This window comes from Brassica rapa, chromosome A09 (genome assembly GCF_000309985.2).
Source record: "Brassica rapa cultivar Chiifu-401-42 chromosome A09, CAAS_Brap_v3.01, whole genome shotgun sequence".
NCBI classification, from domain to species: Eukaryota; Viridiplantae; Streptophyta; class Magnoliopsida; order Brassicales; family Brassicaceae; genus Brassica; species Brassica rapa.
The window spans coordinates 15985154-16005047 of NC_024803.2; the positions used below are offsets into that span (position 1 = coordinate 15985154).

General features: G+C 29.1%; 1 protein-coding gene, 1 long non-coding RNA gene and 1 other non-coding gene across 4 annotated transcripts; 1 reads left to right on the forward strand and 2 right to left on the reverse strand.

Moving 5' to 3' along the window:
• Positions 1-535: 535 nt before the first annotated feature.
• LOC117128356 lies at positions 536-16021 on the forward strand. 2 transcript variants are annotated; one of them, XR_004451660.1, is made up of 3 exons: positions 536-557; positions 14668-14704; positions 15463-16021. It is a non-coding gene; the product is annotated as an uncharacterized LOC117128356 (long non-coding RNA). The 2 variants fall into 2 exon arrangements; XR_004451659.1 differs by lacking the exon at positions 536-557 and having other exon boundaries at positions 13566-14704.
• On the reverse strand, positions 4662-19604 carry LOC103839415 (phosphate transporter PHO1 homolog 6). The gene is made up of 13 exons (XM_018654485.2): positions 16338-19604; positions 13234-13582; positions 13071-13119; positions 12902-12973; positions 12024-12153; positions 11735-11855; positions 11263-11521; positions 11075-11179; positions 10800-10994; positions 10424-10714; positions 10010-10146; positions 9806-9916; positions 4662-4930 (listed from the first exon to the last, which is right to left on the reverse strand). Exons 1-12 carry the CDS (start codon positions 16888-16890, stop codon positions 9808-9810), a joined length of 2370 nt encoding a protein of 789 aa, XP_018510001.1. The 5' UTR covers positions 16891-19604; the 3' UTR covers positions 4662-4930; positions 9806-9807.
• Positions 18565-18667, reverse strand: LOC117128809. Its single transcript, XR_004452200.1, has one exon. It is a non-coding gene; the product is annotated as a U6 spliceosomal RNA (small nuclear RNA).
• Positions 19605-19894: the final 290 nt, after the last annotated feature.

The window sequence follows — 19894 nt, forward strand, 5'->3', positions numbered from 1 at the left end:
ATTAATTATAAACATATTCTGAGAGATGTATAATTTTTTTCCGAAATTAAATTATTTATATAAAATAATTTATTAGTTTAGTAACAAAACAATTTCGAAAATCATATAATCTCCCACCTCAAATATAGTTGTGTAATTTTCCAAACATTTTTGACAAAATATAAAATTTTAAAAATAAGTATGCAAACTTAAAATGATAATGTTTTATATTTTTTTAAAGGTATAATTATAGATAATAAAAAATAACTTCTTGAAATGTAACATGAAAAAACAAACTATGTTATAAAAATTAAAGTAATCTAATATTTTGAAGTCTTAATTTAATAAAAAAAAAATTAATATCATAACATTCAAAAAATATTCTATATCATAAAATTTACTAAAATAATATGATGGATGCTACCATGTATACAATTTACTAAAATAATATGTTTACATTCACAATATAGAACACTAAAATTAATATTATATACTTAAAATGTTTATAATAAATCAAAAGTATACATTCATAAAATGAAAAATATCCGCACGAATGTGCGGGTCAAAATCTAGTATATGTGTTAAAAAAAAAGAAGAAAGATCATCCATATATGAATTAAAACTTAAATTATAAAAGATCAAAAATAAAAATAAAATTATGAGAGATATTTTTATAAAAAATGTGAATATCAGTTAGCAAAAAAGATTGACCCTAAAAACTATTATTTTCAAATTATTGTGTAATTTTCGTGAGAAATTGCCACAAATACCACATTTATAGTACCACTTTTCATGTTTACACTAACCACTTTTACCTCTACTTTTAATGAAGGGTAAAATACAATTATACACTTAGGGTTAACTAATCTAGATTTAGGGTTTAGAGTTGAAGGGTGGGGTAAGGTTTTTGGAATGTGAAATTTATGATTCTAATAAATATATAAATACTTAAAAAATACATAAAAAATTTTAAAAATAGTTTCAAACATAATTTTCGTTTTTCAAAAAGAAATTTGAAAAAAAAAGTTAAAAAAAATTCAAAAAAAAAAATTTAAAAAAAAATTTGTAAAAAAGTTCGAATTTGAAAAAGTATAATTCGAAAACATAAAAAAAATTTACATTTTTTTATTTTTTATTTTTATTTTCTTTATTTTCTTTATTTTTTTATTTTCTATTTTTTCATTTTTTATTATTTTATTTTATTTTATTTATTTTTTTATTTAAATAATGATTTATTATATATAGAAATAACAAGGGCATAAGAGTCTTTTGCCACTTATTTTTGAAAATGTCTCATTAGTGGTGGTAAAAATGAAAGGTGGTAGCATGAAAGTGGTAAAAATGTAATTTCCCCAATTTTCTATTAGTAAAGATGGATGTGAATTGAAGTAAAGTGAAGAAAATCTACTTTGGTCATCAAATTTGAAGGCATTTAGATTGGATATGTATACTTGTACATTTTGTTTTGTAACTAGAGATCTAATCAAAAACTATTCAGAACTATCTTTTTTTTGTCAACATTTAGAAACTATTTGAATAACATGTTTTTCATGCACCCTATATTTTACTTTTTCCAACATCAAAAGATACTTTTATCATCTTATTTATTCCAGTATGTGCTGAAAAATAAAAGTTATTCCAGTACGTCACTAATTATTAGTTTGGCAGACTTGCGTGTGAAGAATCTCACTTTACACGCCTACTTTTTTGTATTATTATGTTCTTTTGGATTAACTTTTTGTATTATAAATGTTTTTCCGCTTTTGTTTTTATAAGCTTTCTCATGTCTAATGGTGTTAGTCTTTGTCATACTTCTCTTTAGGAATTATCTGCCTCACTTTTAAAAAGTGCTCACCGAAAACCCTTAAAAATGTCATGCCCATCTCGTGTTAGGTTTACTTTTTTTTTTCTTTTTTTTTTTATGGATTTCTAAGAGTTAGGTTTCTAATGATGTTTAAAAAATTAATTATATTATTATTTATTTTTAAATTTTGACATTTTTACTAAAATTTAGTGTTACTAGTTTTATGATTTTTTTTAATTTCACGCATATATATATAGCTATGGTTAATCAAAAATTAGTTGATAATAATATAATTCTGCCAAATTATTATGTTATCCGACTTGAATTTTGAAAAATTAAATTTATAAAACAATTTTTTTGAATATCATATGTATTCTTTAGATTCTCAAAGTTACAATAGTAATATTTTGAAAAACAATTAAGACACTATAGAAAGATTTTCTAAATAAACAAATGCCTTTGCAAATGTAAAAAAGACTCTTTATCAGTTTAATAAATCTCAAACTCTTTAAATTAATGTGTATACACGTTGTCCTGACTTCGTTTTTTATTAGGAACTAAATTATCACTTTTTGTTGTACCTCATAGTTGGGTTGTACCATCAGGTCTCAAATGTGATGTTGTACCTAGTCGTTTAAATCAAATCTCTATTTAATCTCTATTTTGGTAGTCTTGGTTTGGAATTCGGTCCAAGTAGTTAACATGATATGTCGTAATCCATTTTTAACATAAGTCAGAAGATATTAAAATTCGGATAAGAAAATGTTTTACGCTTCCACTAGTGCGTTTTTACCGGATCTGACCAGAAAACCAATAAATTTTATCAAAGAAAAAAGCTACTAAACCGTTGAAAAATGGTTAAGTACCACGGACTACAGCCCAAGAAATATGCCATAAAGAAAGAGACCAAAAGCAACAAAAAACATTGACAAAGAGAAGATAAAACAAACAAATCAATCCAAGCTCTAACTAAAAACTAGGGGTGGGCGTTCGGGTACCCGTTCGGATTCGGATCGGATATTTCGGATTTTCGGGTATTTCGGTATAGAGGTCTAGAACCCGTTCGGGTATTTCTGTACTTCGGGTCGGGTTCGGGTATTTTTAGTTCGGATTCGGTTAATTCGGATCGGGTTCGGATATTTAGATTTTGAAAAAAAAAATTAAAATTTTCATTTCTCAAGTTTGTTGTATTTAAAAATATAACTTTTAGTTAACTAATTTTCTATTTTTAATAGATTGAATGGTTAATAGATTTGGACATAACATTTTAAAACTAAAAAGGCATTAATTTAGTTTTTTTTTTATGTAAGTTTTTGTTAATTTTTGAAATAAAAAACTTGACATGCATTTTAAGTGATTAACAAATCATTTTTTCTGTAATTGTATGTATATCATATGAACTTAAAGTATGTGTAGTATCAATATAAATATTTTATATAAAATGAGAGATATAAACTAGAAATATATGGTTAATTATACATATGTTCGGTTATCTTCGGATATCCATTCGGGTTCGGGTATTATCCGTTCGGGTTCGGGTATCCAATCTCTCCTTATTCAATACCCGTTCGGGTATTTTGCTACTTCGGTTCGGATTTCGGTTCGGGTTTTTCGGATCGGATTCGGGTGCCACTTCGGATATCGGGTAAAGTGCCCACCCCTACTAAAAACACCTGCAACAAGACGCTTCCACGCTAGAACCGAAAAGAACAAGATGGCGAAGCTGAACTGACAAATAAAAGCATCGGAAGACTTTCAAATCACAATTCCCCAAGAAAAGCATAAAGAGAATTAAACATGAGCTCTCCTAGAAAAAAGAGAGATTTAGTGAACTACCCAAAATTGAGACCCATTTTATGCGATTGTCCATCGATTGACACTAAGGTAAATTTCATTTCAATTTTGTTTTTGGACTTCACAATTTTCTAACATTATCTTTCTTCTGCTATGCTTCTGACCCTTTCCATACAGTATGTCCCTCATTTGACACTTCCTTTCTTCCACCCTCGCTCTTTTTCTTCTATCTCTTCTTTTTTGTTTTACATGTAGCTTCTTTTTTTGTTTTACACAAAGACAAACATGTACATCTTTTGCATTTTTTCTTCCTTTATTCCTTTTTCACTTACATTTATAATTTTGTAGATTATTGTTAATAACAAAGTAGGACCTACGATATTATCATCCATTCATTCATTATATTATCAACTAAAAAAACATATATTTATATAAGTGGTGTTAAGGTTTGTAGATGTGTATATAATTGTGTATCATAAAAAGAAATACTAAAAGAGTGAGTTAGAGAGAAGACAAAATTTATGTGTCTTGTTTATCTGTTATCAACAACGTTAGTTGATAAGATGTTGATTATCAGATTCAAGTTATTGTTAACAATCGGGTAATTACAAACAACACATGATTTACTAACACGATGTCTCGATGATTTATAAGTGCAAAATTAAATATTGTTGTTGAAAATACTGATTATCGGTTAACAATGATGTTATAAAATAATATCTTAGTTATAAGATGCAAGTACATCTGAAAGATTATATAGTTACAATTTACAAGACACGGTTGGTTAACTGCTAAATATATTATTATCTTTAGAATATTACATGCACCTACTTCACTTCTAGTCCACACTGTTTGCTCGGTTTTTAAGTGCTAAAAATATTATTATCAAATAATAATAATTTTAAAAATATATAATACCAAAATATTTTATTAATAGAATAACTGTATAATTTAACTGTCTAAATTTTAAAATTAATGTTAAATTAATTATTAGTGGTTAACTTATTTGTTAGAAATTGCATTTGTGAAATAACCTTGTTTGTTGTAGATACATAATTTGTTAGCTGATACATGTTCTGTTAACTGATACATTGTTTGATAGATAGTTTGTTAATTGATATATTGTTTAGTATATGGTCTCTTAGATAATACTTGATACAACAATATATCAAAACATGTAGAATGTTAAAATAGTAATACACATTGATACACTTTTTTTCCTCTTACACCCTTACATTCTCTTTACTCTTTTTCAATTCTCTATCCTCCTGTTTTTATATCTGTCGTTGCCACCATTTAAAAAAAATTGAATCTTCTCTTTTATTCATTCATCGATATCAAACTACATGTCACCTAACAAAACATATACCGCATCACAAATCATGTATCAGATATCAAATCATTTAACAAAGCATAAACTGCATAACAAATCATGTATCAGATATGAAAAAAAATTTAATCAATTCTTTGGTATCAAATAATGTTTTAACTCACAAACAATTAATGAATCAAACCATTTGACAACTACAAACCAAGTATAAGCAATGTACAAGCTGTCAAACCTATCATGTACACAAATCATTTATCAATTAATGACAAAATATTTTGTATCAGCGAATTAAATATGTAGCAGATATCAAATCATTCGCTAGATAACAAACGATTTATAAAACCATATAACATATAACAAATATTTGACCAATTTCAAGTTTAAACAATCAAAGTGAAAAATAACATGAAACTTATTACATAACCACTATAAATTAATATTCACTCATGATGAAAAGAACACGTTCAAGCAAAAAAATAAGAAGTAAAAGAAAGTAAAAAAAAATTAACCATTAGTAGAAGCATAGTTATGAGCTTAAAACTCCTATGTTTTGCTTTTGATAGGAAAATTTATCAGTAGTATAAGCATGGTCATGTGCTTGTGTAACTTGTACACACGATTTAAACTTGTACACACGAATCTAAATGACCAAACCCAAGAAGATAAACGAAAAAAAGTTTTAAGGAGTCTAATAAAAACCTAGAAAAAAATTCAATGAAAACAATAGAACTTAATTTATTCTTTTAGTAAAAAGAAACATAGATTATTGCTCGTAAGTGAGAGGAAAAGAAAGAAAAGCATAAGAGAATGAAAATAGTTAGGAAAGAAGATAAGTTAAGAACTGGAAAGAAAAAAATGAAACTGACATCCTTACTGACACAACTGACATGACACAACTATGATAGAGTGGTGGGAGTAGAGTTAAATCACCATCTAAAATGCTCCTATCACTTCATGTGTAATCATCTAATTAAAAGGTTGCTTATGGGCATAGAGACCAATTATCTGAAAAAGGTATATCAATATAAATAATGATAACTATTTATATGAGTACCAGGGTTTAGTTTTGTTGAAAAAATTTCGTGAGACGTATCTTTGGACATTATGACTTATTTGTAGATTTGACTGCAATTTGACTGCAATTTGACCAGTGTCATTTTCATATATCCCTTATATATTAAAAGATAAACATTACAACCTCTTATCTATGACATGTGTGATCATTCTTAGAATCACTAGAAAATTAAGTTGATCCATGTAAACCCATGCTATATTTTTTATTAAAATAATCATAAATTAATTATTAATGTACAGAATTATATTTTTCTTCTTTTATTAAATAAAAGTTATAGAATTACCTAAATTAAAATATATATTGCAAAATAATTTTAAATAATAAAGATTTGGCAACAATTTTTATATCCTTCATCATTTATAATATTTTTATATTATTAAAATAAATTAGACTATATTCACCATATAATAAAAATTTTATATTTTTTGTATATGGTATATATTGAATTTTTGAAAACGATTTTAAGTTACTAAAATTGTTAAAATATTAAAATTGTTAAAATCATATGAGTACGAAGTCTTATTTAATAGATAACCATATTAAAAATTATATGTGTATGTTAATATGATTTAAATTTAACTATATACCATAGAAAATAGGTAAATATGATTATTTTGATTTATTTCTCGTAAAAAGACTGTAAATAAAAAAAATGATTATTTGATTTATGTTTTTGTGTTAATTTAATTATCCCACTATATAAAAGCAACTAATTTCAAGCCTTCTTAAGCATGCCACATATGATAAAATATTTAGAACCAATCATTTAGTCATGTCATTATGAGTTTCTTAATGACAAATTGCTGGGCCTCACAAAACCTTCACACCAATTCAATGTATCATTCCAGCCAATAGCATATCATATTCCTCCCTCTTCGTTAACCCTAACTTCCACAATTTTTATACGCTTAAAATAGTTAAGGCAAATCACAATACACCATTAAATAATTCATACCACCATCTTTCAAAATTCTGGCTAGATAGATACACTTTCTCCACTGTTCAGAGCCATTAACACCTTAATCAGATCAAAAACCCCAACCTGACGACTCTCTTCAACTTCCCCATCTCCATCTATATAACCCTTTGGCCACTTACGAAGTTCAAGTATTCTCCAAAGCTATATGAAAATACCTACTGCAGCTATGGCTGGACAAACTCCAACTCAACTGCACGAAACCCAGTCGAGGCGTGTTGAAGAAGAGTTAGAGTTTGTATTATGATCAGAGTACGCAAATTTCTGTCTAGATCGGCCATTTAGATCCCTGCAACTGAATCGCCACTGCCGAAGAGACGACGTAGCAGAAGATAAAAGATGTTTTTTCGTTCGAGAACTTTCGTATTGAATCTCTTCATAAACTCTTGGTAAGCTTATGTTAAGTTTAATGTTCTAAATCTGATCTGATTTGATTCGATATTATACATCGACGAAATTAAGCTTTTAAATTTAGTCATGATAATTGATACTGTTATGAAAAATTCCTTTGAGATTAGGAAGCATAAGTATATTGAAGCTCCAGATTGGTAATGATTTTTTTTTTAAAAAAAATTATTGCTCGAATGTATGGTTTTGTCTATGCTCTTTCTTGATTAATAGTGTTTGTATGATTTTTTGCAGAAATGACAAAGCAAATCTGCTCAAATATTTCCTACAGACCTGAATGTTTTTGCGGCTTTCAACTAACTTTACAAAAAGATCACTCAGCTTCTGACTCTAGAGAATTTTAGGTAAATTTTCTGTTCACTTTATATAACTGAATTTTCTGGAAAGCATACACTTTGGTGTTTAAGAGAGTGTGTGTGTGTGTGTGTGTGTGTGTGTGTGTGTGTGTGTGTGTGTGTGTGTGTGTGTGTGTGTGTGTTTGATATCTCGACAAGAAAAACGAGAAATTGTTAAAATATGGTGATACAAAATCAGCCAGGAATATAATGTATACTGAGTTGCAGAAGCTGATCGAGGGAAATCCTTTGTTTGATATGAAGCTTCCCTTTCCCAGTTTCAAGGTTTCCCAGCTCAGAACTTTGATCAATCAAAGGTGAATTTCCTATATATTTCTTCAAACAGAAGGGTCAAGTTTTCAATGTTATTTTGTGCGGAATATTACATCTCGAATTGGCAGAACCAGCTATGTCAACGAGGCCAGATCTAGAGTTCAACACATCAACCAAATTGACAAAATTATCCATCTCTTTTTTGATGTATGCCATCAAAATTTAATCTAATCTTTAACTCGAGTCCTGAAATGGCTTTTTGTTGCAGGTTGTACAAAGTCTTGAACATTCTTGAGTTCAATAGCACGAGGCAAATTATGCCAATAATAGTGCATGATAAAGATGGAAAACTCTGACTACTTTTTGAAAAACCAAATAAGTAAGTGTAACTGGTGATTTCATATAACAAAGTATACATATCTTCCTTTTCAAATTATTTTATGCCACTTCCTTTTCAAAAAAATTGGAGAATGCATGCTTGATCATTAGTATATTATATACATCTGGGATTGGTCATATAATACACTGAAAACGTAACTCCAGTTGCTGACTCTTTATGGGATGTTAACGCAACGATATTGCTATCTTTATTACAAACTCATGTTGGATGTGATCTTGACTTCAGGAATCTTTTCTTTTCCTAGATTGATAATTCTGGCAGCAGAAGCATGTAATACAAAGTTTGGATATTTATAGTTAATTAACTAACTTGTCATGATCTGTGTTTGTACCAGTTCAAAGTTGGGTGCACAAGGCAGGAAGCAACTGTGCTTAATAATGATTTACTATACACATGCTTTACTATATTTACTCTGAAATTCTATCAGAATAAAATATTTTCATATTTTGTTTTTCATTAAAACATATATATTTCATTTTTTCATTAAAATAAACATTTTGAATATTTAAGTAATTTCAAATTTATTTAAAATAAATTTATGTTTTATTTTTCTTTTAAACAAAACTTTTAAATATTTAGTTAATGTCGTATTTATTTTAAAATTAAATTTATATTTCATTTTAACTAAAACAAAATTTTAAAATATCTAACTAATTTTGTTATGGGCAATTCTCTCAAATAGATCTTTTTTATTTTGAAAATTTTAATATTTTTTAGTTTTTAAAATTTGAAATCATACCCCCAAACCCCCCCCCCCCCCCCCCCCCCCTTAACTCTAACCCCTAAATCATAAACCCTAAATTTTAAATCATAAACCCAAAAATACACCCCTTAATAAAACGTTTTGGTCATTTTGATATTTGAGGTCTATATTTGTGATAAAAAAAATTTTAGGTCTATCCTAGGGAATTTCTCTTTTGTAATTACAACTAAAGACATGTATAGTTTTGTATTAATCTGTGATTTAATTTAATATAATATAATACTTTTAAAAAAAAATTGATCTTTCACCAGTAAAATTTTTCAATTTAGAATATTGTATCACATGATTTAAAATATGCTTTCACTAAAAATTTAAAACAAATAAAATAAATTATTGCAAATGAACTATAAAATTATTGTATTTTAAAATGTTTTATAAACAATTAGTAATATTGTAAATGTAGTGGAAAAATTTGTAAATTAACAAATTTGAATCATGTAATCCGCGCGTAGCGCGGAAAACGAATCTAGTATATGTAATAGTTACTTGCTTCTCAATTATTCAATATGTATTTATTAATTATTTTATAATATGTAAAAATTGCAAAATAAATAATAGTGTATGTAGAAAGATGTGTATTTAATGTTGGTTCCATCTTAACCTAGTACTTACTAGTAATACAAATGGGCGATATCATGCTAAAGCTGAAGTAAAGCCGATTAACTTACCACTAATTAAGGCCACATAATATTTTTTGGTCTTCCTCGTAGTTGAATGGTAATGAAACTGTCTTGAAAGCTCTAAACTTCCCGACATTGTTTAAATGTTCGTTCTCCAACCTGTTTTATTATATAAAACGTAAACACATTCTAAGATAGTTGAGAATTAAAGTAAGATAAGATAACAAACTAAACTAATGTGTAGTACATAACCTGAAGAAATTCCATATCCCACGACGAATGATCTCAAGACTTGCAACAAAGGCAATCGCCGCCTGTGTGTTAATTGATTCAAATTGTAAATCTAGCACTGTTTGCAGCCACGCAAATCTCAGCACCACGTTCAAGATCTGCGTTAAGTTTAAGAATCAGTTGTTTTTCTTGAAACATTAACTTAATTAATGCCTAGGGAGGTTGTGGTATTGTCTGCTCGATCACTATTCGAGTTGCACAATTCAAATGGGGTATGTAAAGACCCTAGTTAATACCCTCCATCAACTTTGTTTTCAATCAAGATTCTTCCGGTTCTGCACTTTGCGGGCCCATGCTAAGCTCGCCATTTTCCTTTGTATTTTCAAGTAAACGGAGGGAAGACAATCTTTAAAGTAATGTTTTCAAAGCTTTTACCATGGCAATGAAGTAAACTTCTTTGTGGGGTACTAGGAGTTCATCACGTAGCCACGGATTCTTGGATGTTCGGTTAAGAAGTCCCCAGTCTTGAACCAAGTCCCAGTACGTACAGAAAACCACAGCCATGGCAGAAGTAACCCCACCTGACCATCTCCAGATAGTTTGACTATCTTTCTTTCGATCAACTTCATAAGCCATCCCTAAGCAAACAGCAACTACTACTAAAAAGTACTTGAAACTATTATACCCTTGTTCAATGTTTCTCTCTTCAAACACTCGCCTCATGCACTACACAAACATAACGTGATCATACATATTAACATTATTGAATTAACAAAATAGTTATTCAATTCGTAGAGATCAAGTTTTGTACCTGAAGGAAGCGAGAAACGAATGGGAAGGCAGCAGCAATGAATAAGAAAGTGTTGAAGACTCGTGACTCTCTACAAGTGTTTTGCCTTTGTTTGAAGTCTCCCCAACCGTAGTAACATATGTAGAAATGAATGCTTCGAAGAGTTTGCGCTTGGCTACATAATTGATCTGCCAAGAAGAAATCGGATAATGTCACCTGCATGAAGAAGACAATAGTAAAATGTTTGTCAAAAATGAAATTTTCATTTATAAGCAGTTTGAGGTTTAATGTTTTACCTTGCAAAGAGGAGCAGCAAGAATGCGAGATAGGCAATTGAGAAAGAAGTAGCGACTTGATCGATAGAAAATGTTGAATGGTAGGATTAGAACTATGAGCATAGTCTAGTAAAAAAACACAAATTTATGAATCCTTTATCGTCGAATAGATATATGTGAGCTCAAAAACAAATTGTTCGTGGACTTACAATGAGGAGGCAAAGAGGAAGGAGTTCAGTTAATGCTTGGTAATCTTTAGTTTTGGGGTTTGTCTCCATGTCAAGATTGGCAAGGACACAAAGAAGCGCAAGCGCACCAATGCTGAATCCCACGAATAGTATTTGTTTGTAGCCGAGTTCATTTCCTTGTTTGAATCCAAATATGAAGGAATAGTTTACTCCATACCGCCTCCAAAAATAAATATTAGCAGCATACATAATTATGTGCAACACGATGAATCCGAACAAGCTGCAGAAACAAAGATACAAAAATATGCCTAAAAGGTTCTAGCCTGAAATGATCATATAAATTCGTAGGACCATAGGCTAGATTGTTTCAAATATACAATTTCTGTGATTGTATTTATATTAATAATGACGATATACTTAAATATAATCTTCTTTTTGAGTTTAAGGGTTCGCACAAGATGTCAACTACAGTTGTGCATTCATAAAAATTTACCTATAAAGAGGAAACATTGAGTTCATGTACTGTTCCTGGCGTTCATCTTGTAAGATGTTTCGGGTGCGAACGATAGCGACAAGAGCCACAACGAGGGAAAACATGCATCCACCCAAGAAACCTGAAACATAATTTCTCATGTGCACCAAGAAGAAAATTGAAAACAAAAAGAACTTCTGTTCAAGATGTAAGTGTATTATTATCTGGACGGCTCCATAAACTAAAACTCTAATTAAATTGTTCGTAGCCTTGTAAATATTAGAGCCGGTCCTGCTTATAATGATTGTACCTGTGGAAAATGTAAGTCGGTGTCTCTCTCTTTTAGCTTTAGGTTGCAAGATGTTGATTCCTTTTGTTCTGTTGCCATTTGTGAAATGCTTTATGAATGTAGTTTCAACATGATCAAGGAGTCTCATAACCTATGCCAAAAGAGGAGCAATATAAAATCAATATTAGGAGGAGTTCAACGTCGTTAATAAGTTATATATTCTAGTTTAATGAGGGTTGACTCGAAATCATCAAATGGTCATTGTCTCTCTATTTTAGATATACTATCACAATTTAGTTTTATATATAAAGGTATTTACAGATCTTTGTAAATTATACAATTTTATTACATCTTTTAATTACGTTAACATTTTTGTATTAAGTTAACATTCATATTAACACCAAATTCCTTTGATAAAGCTAGAAATACTTCATATTTTAACAAATATTGCATTTTCCAGTTTCAACTATATGGTATATTTATGAGCAGTCACATATATATAAAATATACATTTGAAGTGTTTATATTTATATGTTCATATCTCAATATTCGAATATGGATATGAGTCATGTGACAATGCTACACCATTACTGCATTACATCACTAGTATAACATAATATATAGGTCTGAAGTGCATGAACGGCATATAAAACATATTCTTGAATGTTATTTTGATTAACCATAGAAATTTAATTTCGACCTTAGCTCCATAATTTCCACATGCCCAAAGTCAGCATTAAGAAAACCTTATATAAATAATAACACTTCGTACCATACGTAATTTTTGAGTTCGGGGCACAATATTCTCCCATATTAAGCAACTTGATGCATTAATTATGTAATACATGTTTTTCTATAATTTTGTTTTCAACATGAAAACTACTAACTACTAAGCATACCTCATCAGAGCTTCCAAGGCAAGAGTTATCAACCATTGTCATGTAAGACTTCGCAGCATCCCTCGAAGTTACCTATACGAGTAATTTCGTCGAACACATTTTGGAACAAACCTCATGCAAACAAAAAAAATCCTAAAATCAAAATATTAATCTCTAAACCAAATCTTACCTTATCATACTTCTTCAATATCTTCGAAAGCGCCAACACATTCAAAAAGCTGCACATATATTTTGATTTAAACTCATATCCATCAATCATTATAAAACTAAATAATTCACCTTAAAGGATCTACAATTAATTGCAATACTAACAAAGGGCAAAAAATACGCACCTATAGCTTTTAAGAAACCATAGTTTCCGATGAAACTCTACGAACGCACATCTTAGCTTCTCCTCGATTTTCCTTAAATTATATCTGTTTAATATGAGCTCTGGCTCGTTCGAGACTTTGAGAACGCTTTTAATGGTGGAACTAGGCGTTCCCTTAGTGTAGCTGATCCTGACGGAGTTTAGAACTCCCATCGAAGCTGGTCTCGTCGTATCTTTCATCTTGCTCATGTCATTGGCCGGTTTGAGTGTTGTTTTGCTATAACTGTCTTTCTCAACGTTATTGTCATTTTCATCGGATCGACCAGCTCCACTGGAGCCTCCTTCCTCTATGACTCCCGTGGGAGATTGAGCTTTTAAAAAAAAAAAATGATTTAGCTTTAAGTTTAACTAGATTTAACGCGGGTTATGTTTTTTTTTTCTCAAACACACAATAAAAATAAACTATCACCTTTAAGTATTTTTGGTTAATTATTTGGATCTTATGTGATGATAGTATGGTCCTCGTTGATGACATCTAATTAAAGATAATTTAAGTTTTATAATTTCTGTTGTGTTTTCATTGATAATGATGAATAGTCCATGAGACAATTTTTACGCGTCTAACCTATATAGATATGATAGTATGTGTAGGAGTTTTTTTTTTGGTTTTTACATGTAGTTGTAAATTTATAAGATTCATTTCAAATCTGTTAAATTTTATATCACTATATCAATATATGTATAAACAGTTTTGGTAAAATATATGGTATTTAACAGATGTTTATAAGTTATCAAACTGCATTATTTTAAAACTGTATATTTTTGGCATATTGTGTAAAATAATTTAAATTTTACTAAAATTAAATAAGTGTATCATCTACATACATAATTATTTCTATCAATAGTATTGATGATCTTAAATATTCTATGATTTAATTGTTGTGTGGTTAGTTTGATTTCGAAAAATGGAATATGTTTAGCAATCTTTAGATTTGTTTGCTAGAAATATCTGTGATATAAAAAGTTGTAAAATCCATATGATTGTTTGAATATAGTAGATTTAAGATCTTCTTAATATTTTTATTGAACATACATTAAAATTTCATTTAATATATTAGAAATAATTATTTTATAATAAAATCGATTAATAGTTTACCCTTGTGATTATATCAGAATCTTATTAAATGACTATCTTAGAAATCAAATCAATAATAATCAAACCCAGAAATTAATATTCTGTTATGATAATACATTCAAATGTGAAACAGTAACCCGTTTTATACTCATGTATATTGTGATGATACATAACTTAAATATACTACATGAAATCAACATGTGTTGGGATATCATAAGGTTATTTAAAATGTAAACCACTATTTGAAAATGAAAGAGTAGATTCATGATAAGTTTACTCTAGTCTTCTGAAATTAATTGGTTTGGTTTGATACCTATATAGAGTTAAATCTAAATGTACACGATCTTTGCATATACTGGTACTTAAGTTTTGGAATACTATGAATTAAAGGAATTGAAGAAAATGGAATGCTAAATAATGGAATGATGGAAGTTATGGAATAACAATTAATGGAATGAATAATTGCGGAGAAATATTTTTCTAACACACCTGGTAACTTTTTAAAGGAATTGAATGGAATGAGTAATTTTAGTTTAAATTAAATTATTAAGAATGTTAGAATATATCAATAAAACGTGGATGATACTAAAATAGATTTCATGTAGCATGATTTGTTGCTTCCTTATCCATCATATTTCTGTTGAAAAAACTGGAAAATTTAAAGCTTTATGATCTCCATGAAAAAAATAGAAAAAACAAAGTTTGGAGAAGTTCTCTCCCATAAATAGTTAAAGCATTCAATAATTAGAAGTGTTAAAAATAACGAAAAATGTATTTTGTTGTTATTTTGCCCAATTAGTAACAATCGCATACGAGAATTATAAACTTCAAGAATCTTAGCAAATCTATTAATTGATTGCAGTAAATAAGTTACATAATATCTAAACTTAACTAAAAGTATTTTTAATTAATTTGATTCCATTCCATCTCATTCACGTTACTTTTTTATTATGAATGAACTATAACTACATTCCTTTTGATTCCATTGATTCCACATGAATTTTTGGAATGAGATTTATTTGTATTCCATCTAACTGGTAGATTTTTTTTGGAATCCAAAGAAATAGACCATTCCATACAATTCCATTCCAAAAAATAGAAATCCAGTTACACCAGTATTGTTAGACTCCTTTTCCAGAATAAATAATAGATTGTACTGATTATGGTTATAATCTTTTAGTCTTTATTTTAAATCAAAGATGTAAGTAATATATTTTAGATTAACCAAAATCGTTAAATTAAAGATAATAATTAGTAGGGTCAATTTTCGTTTGACGGTTATAACTTTTTTGATAGTTCATAAAACAGTTGATAAAATAGGATTCTGTTTTAATAAATTAGATTTACGTTCGATGCAAATAAAACCATACACCAGAAGCAAAAAAAAAAAAACTTAACTTGACTATTTTATTATATATTGTTAAGGTTCATTTCAATAAACTATATAGATCACACTAGCGAGAGTGCAAAATGTTCAAAATATGAGATGGTTTTATATTTCTACTAGGAGTGGTCAATCGTATTCCATGAAGAATATTTTTTATTTTATTTTTGTCATGTCTCAAATATGTGACGAATTTTAAAAATAAAACGGATCTTGATGAAGCTGGAAAAAAGATATTAACATATTATCAAACTAAAATTTGTAAAAGCTGTAAAAAGTAAACGAAAATTCTGTAGAAAATGGAATTATATGTGTGCATCCGTGTGATTAGTATAAGTTACGGCTACAAAAGCTGTAACTTATTATATTTTGAATATAATTTATTAAGTATAAAGTTTCATATACGGGTATGCCACCATTTCCTGATCTAAGTTTAGTATACCGTAACTCAACGTGGTTTAAGTTGTAGTTGACGATTATATATTACTAAAGTGTAACGTAAAATTTTCGGTTTAGGTTTATACATAACCATCTACCTAACAAAAATAATATTTGTTTGGTTTTTATATTATGTCATTTTTACGGTTTATTAATATACCGATCTTACAAGACGTTTTGGCGAGCTCCGCCGGAGAAACCGCATTAGGTGAGGCCATGAGAGTCATCTCCGCCGTACGCTCCTCCTTCATCTTAAACCTAAACGCGATCAGCGCATCCATCTGTTTGTTAAGCGCCGCCGCTTCTTTCACCACTTCATCAGCTTTCTCTTTATAGAACTTCTCCACTTTGTTGAACTGGTCGTCTAGTCGCCGGAAAAACACCAACTCATACTCTCCTCCTCTCTCCGCCGTCATAAAAAACGTCGTCTCGTACTGGTGAGTCACCGAAGAACTCACATGAATTGGCGCCGTCGTTATTCCGTCGTTAATGTCGACCACTGTCGAAGAAGGGCTGATCTGACCGCAACCGCCGCCAAAGCCATGTCTCTTTTGACCGATGAATGTGCGGTGCAGAGCCGTTGTCATCTCATGGCCTTGAGGATTGGTTTTGCGTTTGAAGCGGTTGATATCTTTGATTAGGGTTTTTAGATACTTGTAGTCCACGTAAGCCTGCTGCCACTCAGGCACCATCTGTGACGAAAATTCTTTTCCGAACTTCATTTTTATATGTTCTGATTTTGATTTGAGATAGTGAAGAATTTGTTTATAAACACTGATAACAGTTTGCTGTATTTATAGATTTATGTCAAAAGTTTGACTTGACTGTAAATTGTGATTGATGGAAACATCAATATTAGTAACGAGTCAATTAGTTAAATTATCAAACTAGTTAAAACATAGATTTTTATCTTTATATGCTAGTATATATCAAGATGATTTTCAAGTAAATATACGAATATAAATGCTTTAAATGCTCCTTTTTGGGTCAAAAATGCTTTAAATTCATCAATTACTATAACATGCTTTGTTTCCGTACAACGTAACTGATGAGAGTCTTGGAGTATTGTCTTAGGTCTAATGTAAGAAAATTTTGAGCATTTTAACTAATGTGTTAAGAGAATATGCTTATTAACCCTTTGTATAAGATTTAAAATGCTGTATTGCCATATCATGTGGACCTTGTCGACCTTTGAGACACAATAACCAAAATCGTGATTTCTAAGGATCGATCTCGAATAGTGGAAGTAAATAATTTCTGCTTAAACATTTTCAAAACATATTACAGTTTTCTAGTTGTAATAGCTGAATCAAAACGTTTAGATGATTTTACAGATTGTTCACGTTCATTATTTCATATTTTCATTGTACCTTGGGATCTAAAGATCTTGTATATCAAAAAATTCTAACACAGATCAAATCGAGTCCAGAGTCAATTTATACCAGTTTTTATTTGATCTAGCAGTTATCTGAAAATTAAAACCATGTGTTTATTTAAAAATTCTTAATATCTTAATTATGTATACAAAATGATATTAGGTTAAGGTACTTTATAAAGGTACTATTAGGTTTATATATTTTGAGTAGAGTTTATTATTTTAAGACCATGTTTAAAAAAGTTTCATGTTTTAGGTATTTTTACAAATTATTATTAGGTACTTTAAAATGTGCTATTAGGTTTATGAACTTTTAATAAGTGTCTGTAAAATTGATTTGGGCCACACAAGCTATTTTTTGAATCACCTTTACATATTTTTTAAAAAAATTTCATGTCCGTATTAGTATAGCTAGTTCGTGTAATATAGCCAATTAAGCGTTTAGTTAAAATGGGCTATTTTTAAAAAAATTGCTTGTGGTCTTCGCCATGTCAGGACCGGCACTGCGGAGAAGAGTGGACAAACACGTACCACACGTCCATATACGGGCGGGCTACATTACATAACTTATAAAGCTCATTGTAAGTAGTAACTTAAAGCTCACTGGAGTAATGTCACAAAAAGCATGTAAATGTACATCGCTAAGTACAAGTGTCTAACACTTCAGTCAGGTTTGTATAGACAATAATAATTTGAACCAAGCTTCATCCAGCAGAGAAACCTGAAAACCAAATCGCTCATAAAGATACAAAAGAACAATCTTGACAAGAATTAAAAATTATTAATCATAACATTTTTTGTACATATGATTCTACCTCTCTTTTTCACTTTCATTCCTTTTCTTTTTTTACCATCTGCGAAATGCTTTATGAGTTAATTTAACTTCAACACGCTGCATAAGTATTTTTATTTTGTTTCAATATCAGAAGGTTCTAGTTCTTCCATTTCCGAAACCACAACATGTAAGATTGCTAACATAATAGTCGGAATATTTTCTAGTTGAGATAATGAATTCTAATTTTAAAATTTGGACTAGTTTTCAATTCGTGCATGTCTTCCTTACGCATGGACCATGCTAATTTTCTTTATTTCATTCCAATTTTATCGAATGTCCCTAAAGGGACACACTGCATGAGTTTCATAAGCCGTGGTATACGAGAATCAAGAAAATATCGATACATAAAAACGTATGTATGATCCATTTAACGTTTGTATGTTTCCTATAAATATGTTTCCACTTTTCATGTATGAAAAAGAAAGAAAACATATTGTTTGTATCAATGTTCTAGTTTAGGCGGGCAGCGACAAAGTGAACCTAAACAAATTGATTTTTTTTTTTTAACAATCTTTTAAATGATTGGTTAAGACGTTTAAAAAATCGGTTTAGGTATCCGCCTAATCAATAATCTCTTATAAAACGTTGTTTAAATGCCCAATGATTTTTAAACATTGGTTTGTACTTTGTATCAATCATAGGGGGTGTCAAAATGAGCTAGATTGCTCAACTCATCTCAGCTCATAGTAAGCTCAGATCTTTCATGAGATAGTTCAGCTCAGATCTTTCATGAGATAGTTCAGCTCAGCTTATTTATAGTATGAGCTTCAATATGTAAACTCGAACTTAGATCATCTAGATCATGCATGAGTTAGATGAGATAACTTGCGATCTAATATAAATAAATAATTCTTTTAAAATAATTATAAAATAAGTTATTAAAATAAATTACATAATATTATTTAAAATTTAAATATTAGAAATCCAAAATATTAAATACTAAATAAAACCAACACCTAAAATAAATTAAATTAAAGGTGAAACAATGATCCAAAATCCTTATTCCTCATGAGAGTCTATTTTCTTTATTCTAAAAAGTTAAAGATAATTTTAAAAGTTTAATTTTTATATTACTTATGTATATTTTTACATTTAAAATTTAGAAGATAAATATGAATGATATAGAAATTAGTTTCTTTTTAGAGAAAAAGACTAGGATAGCCCCAAACCAAGTTTTTGTTTTCAAACTAGCACTCAAGGTTCAAATTCACAAAAATAGGTTTCATTAAAGAGGTAAATATACACTTATACCCATTGGGTTAATTAATCCAAACCTAAGAGTTTAGAGTTAAGGGGGTGGGGTTTTGGAATTAGGGTTTAAAATTTTATAAAATAAAAAATAAATACTAAAAAATTAAAAATAAAAATTTAAAAAACAGTTTCACAAAGTATTTTTGAATTATAAAAAGAAAATTTTCAAAAAAAAAAATTTCAAGAAAAAAAAACTACAAAAAATTTTGAATCTGAAAACATATAATCTGAAACTATAAAAAAAATTTCTTTTTTTCATTTTTTT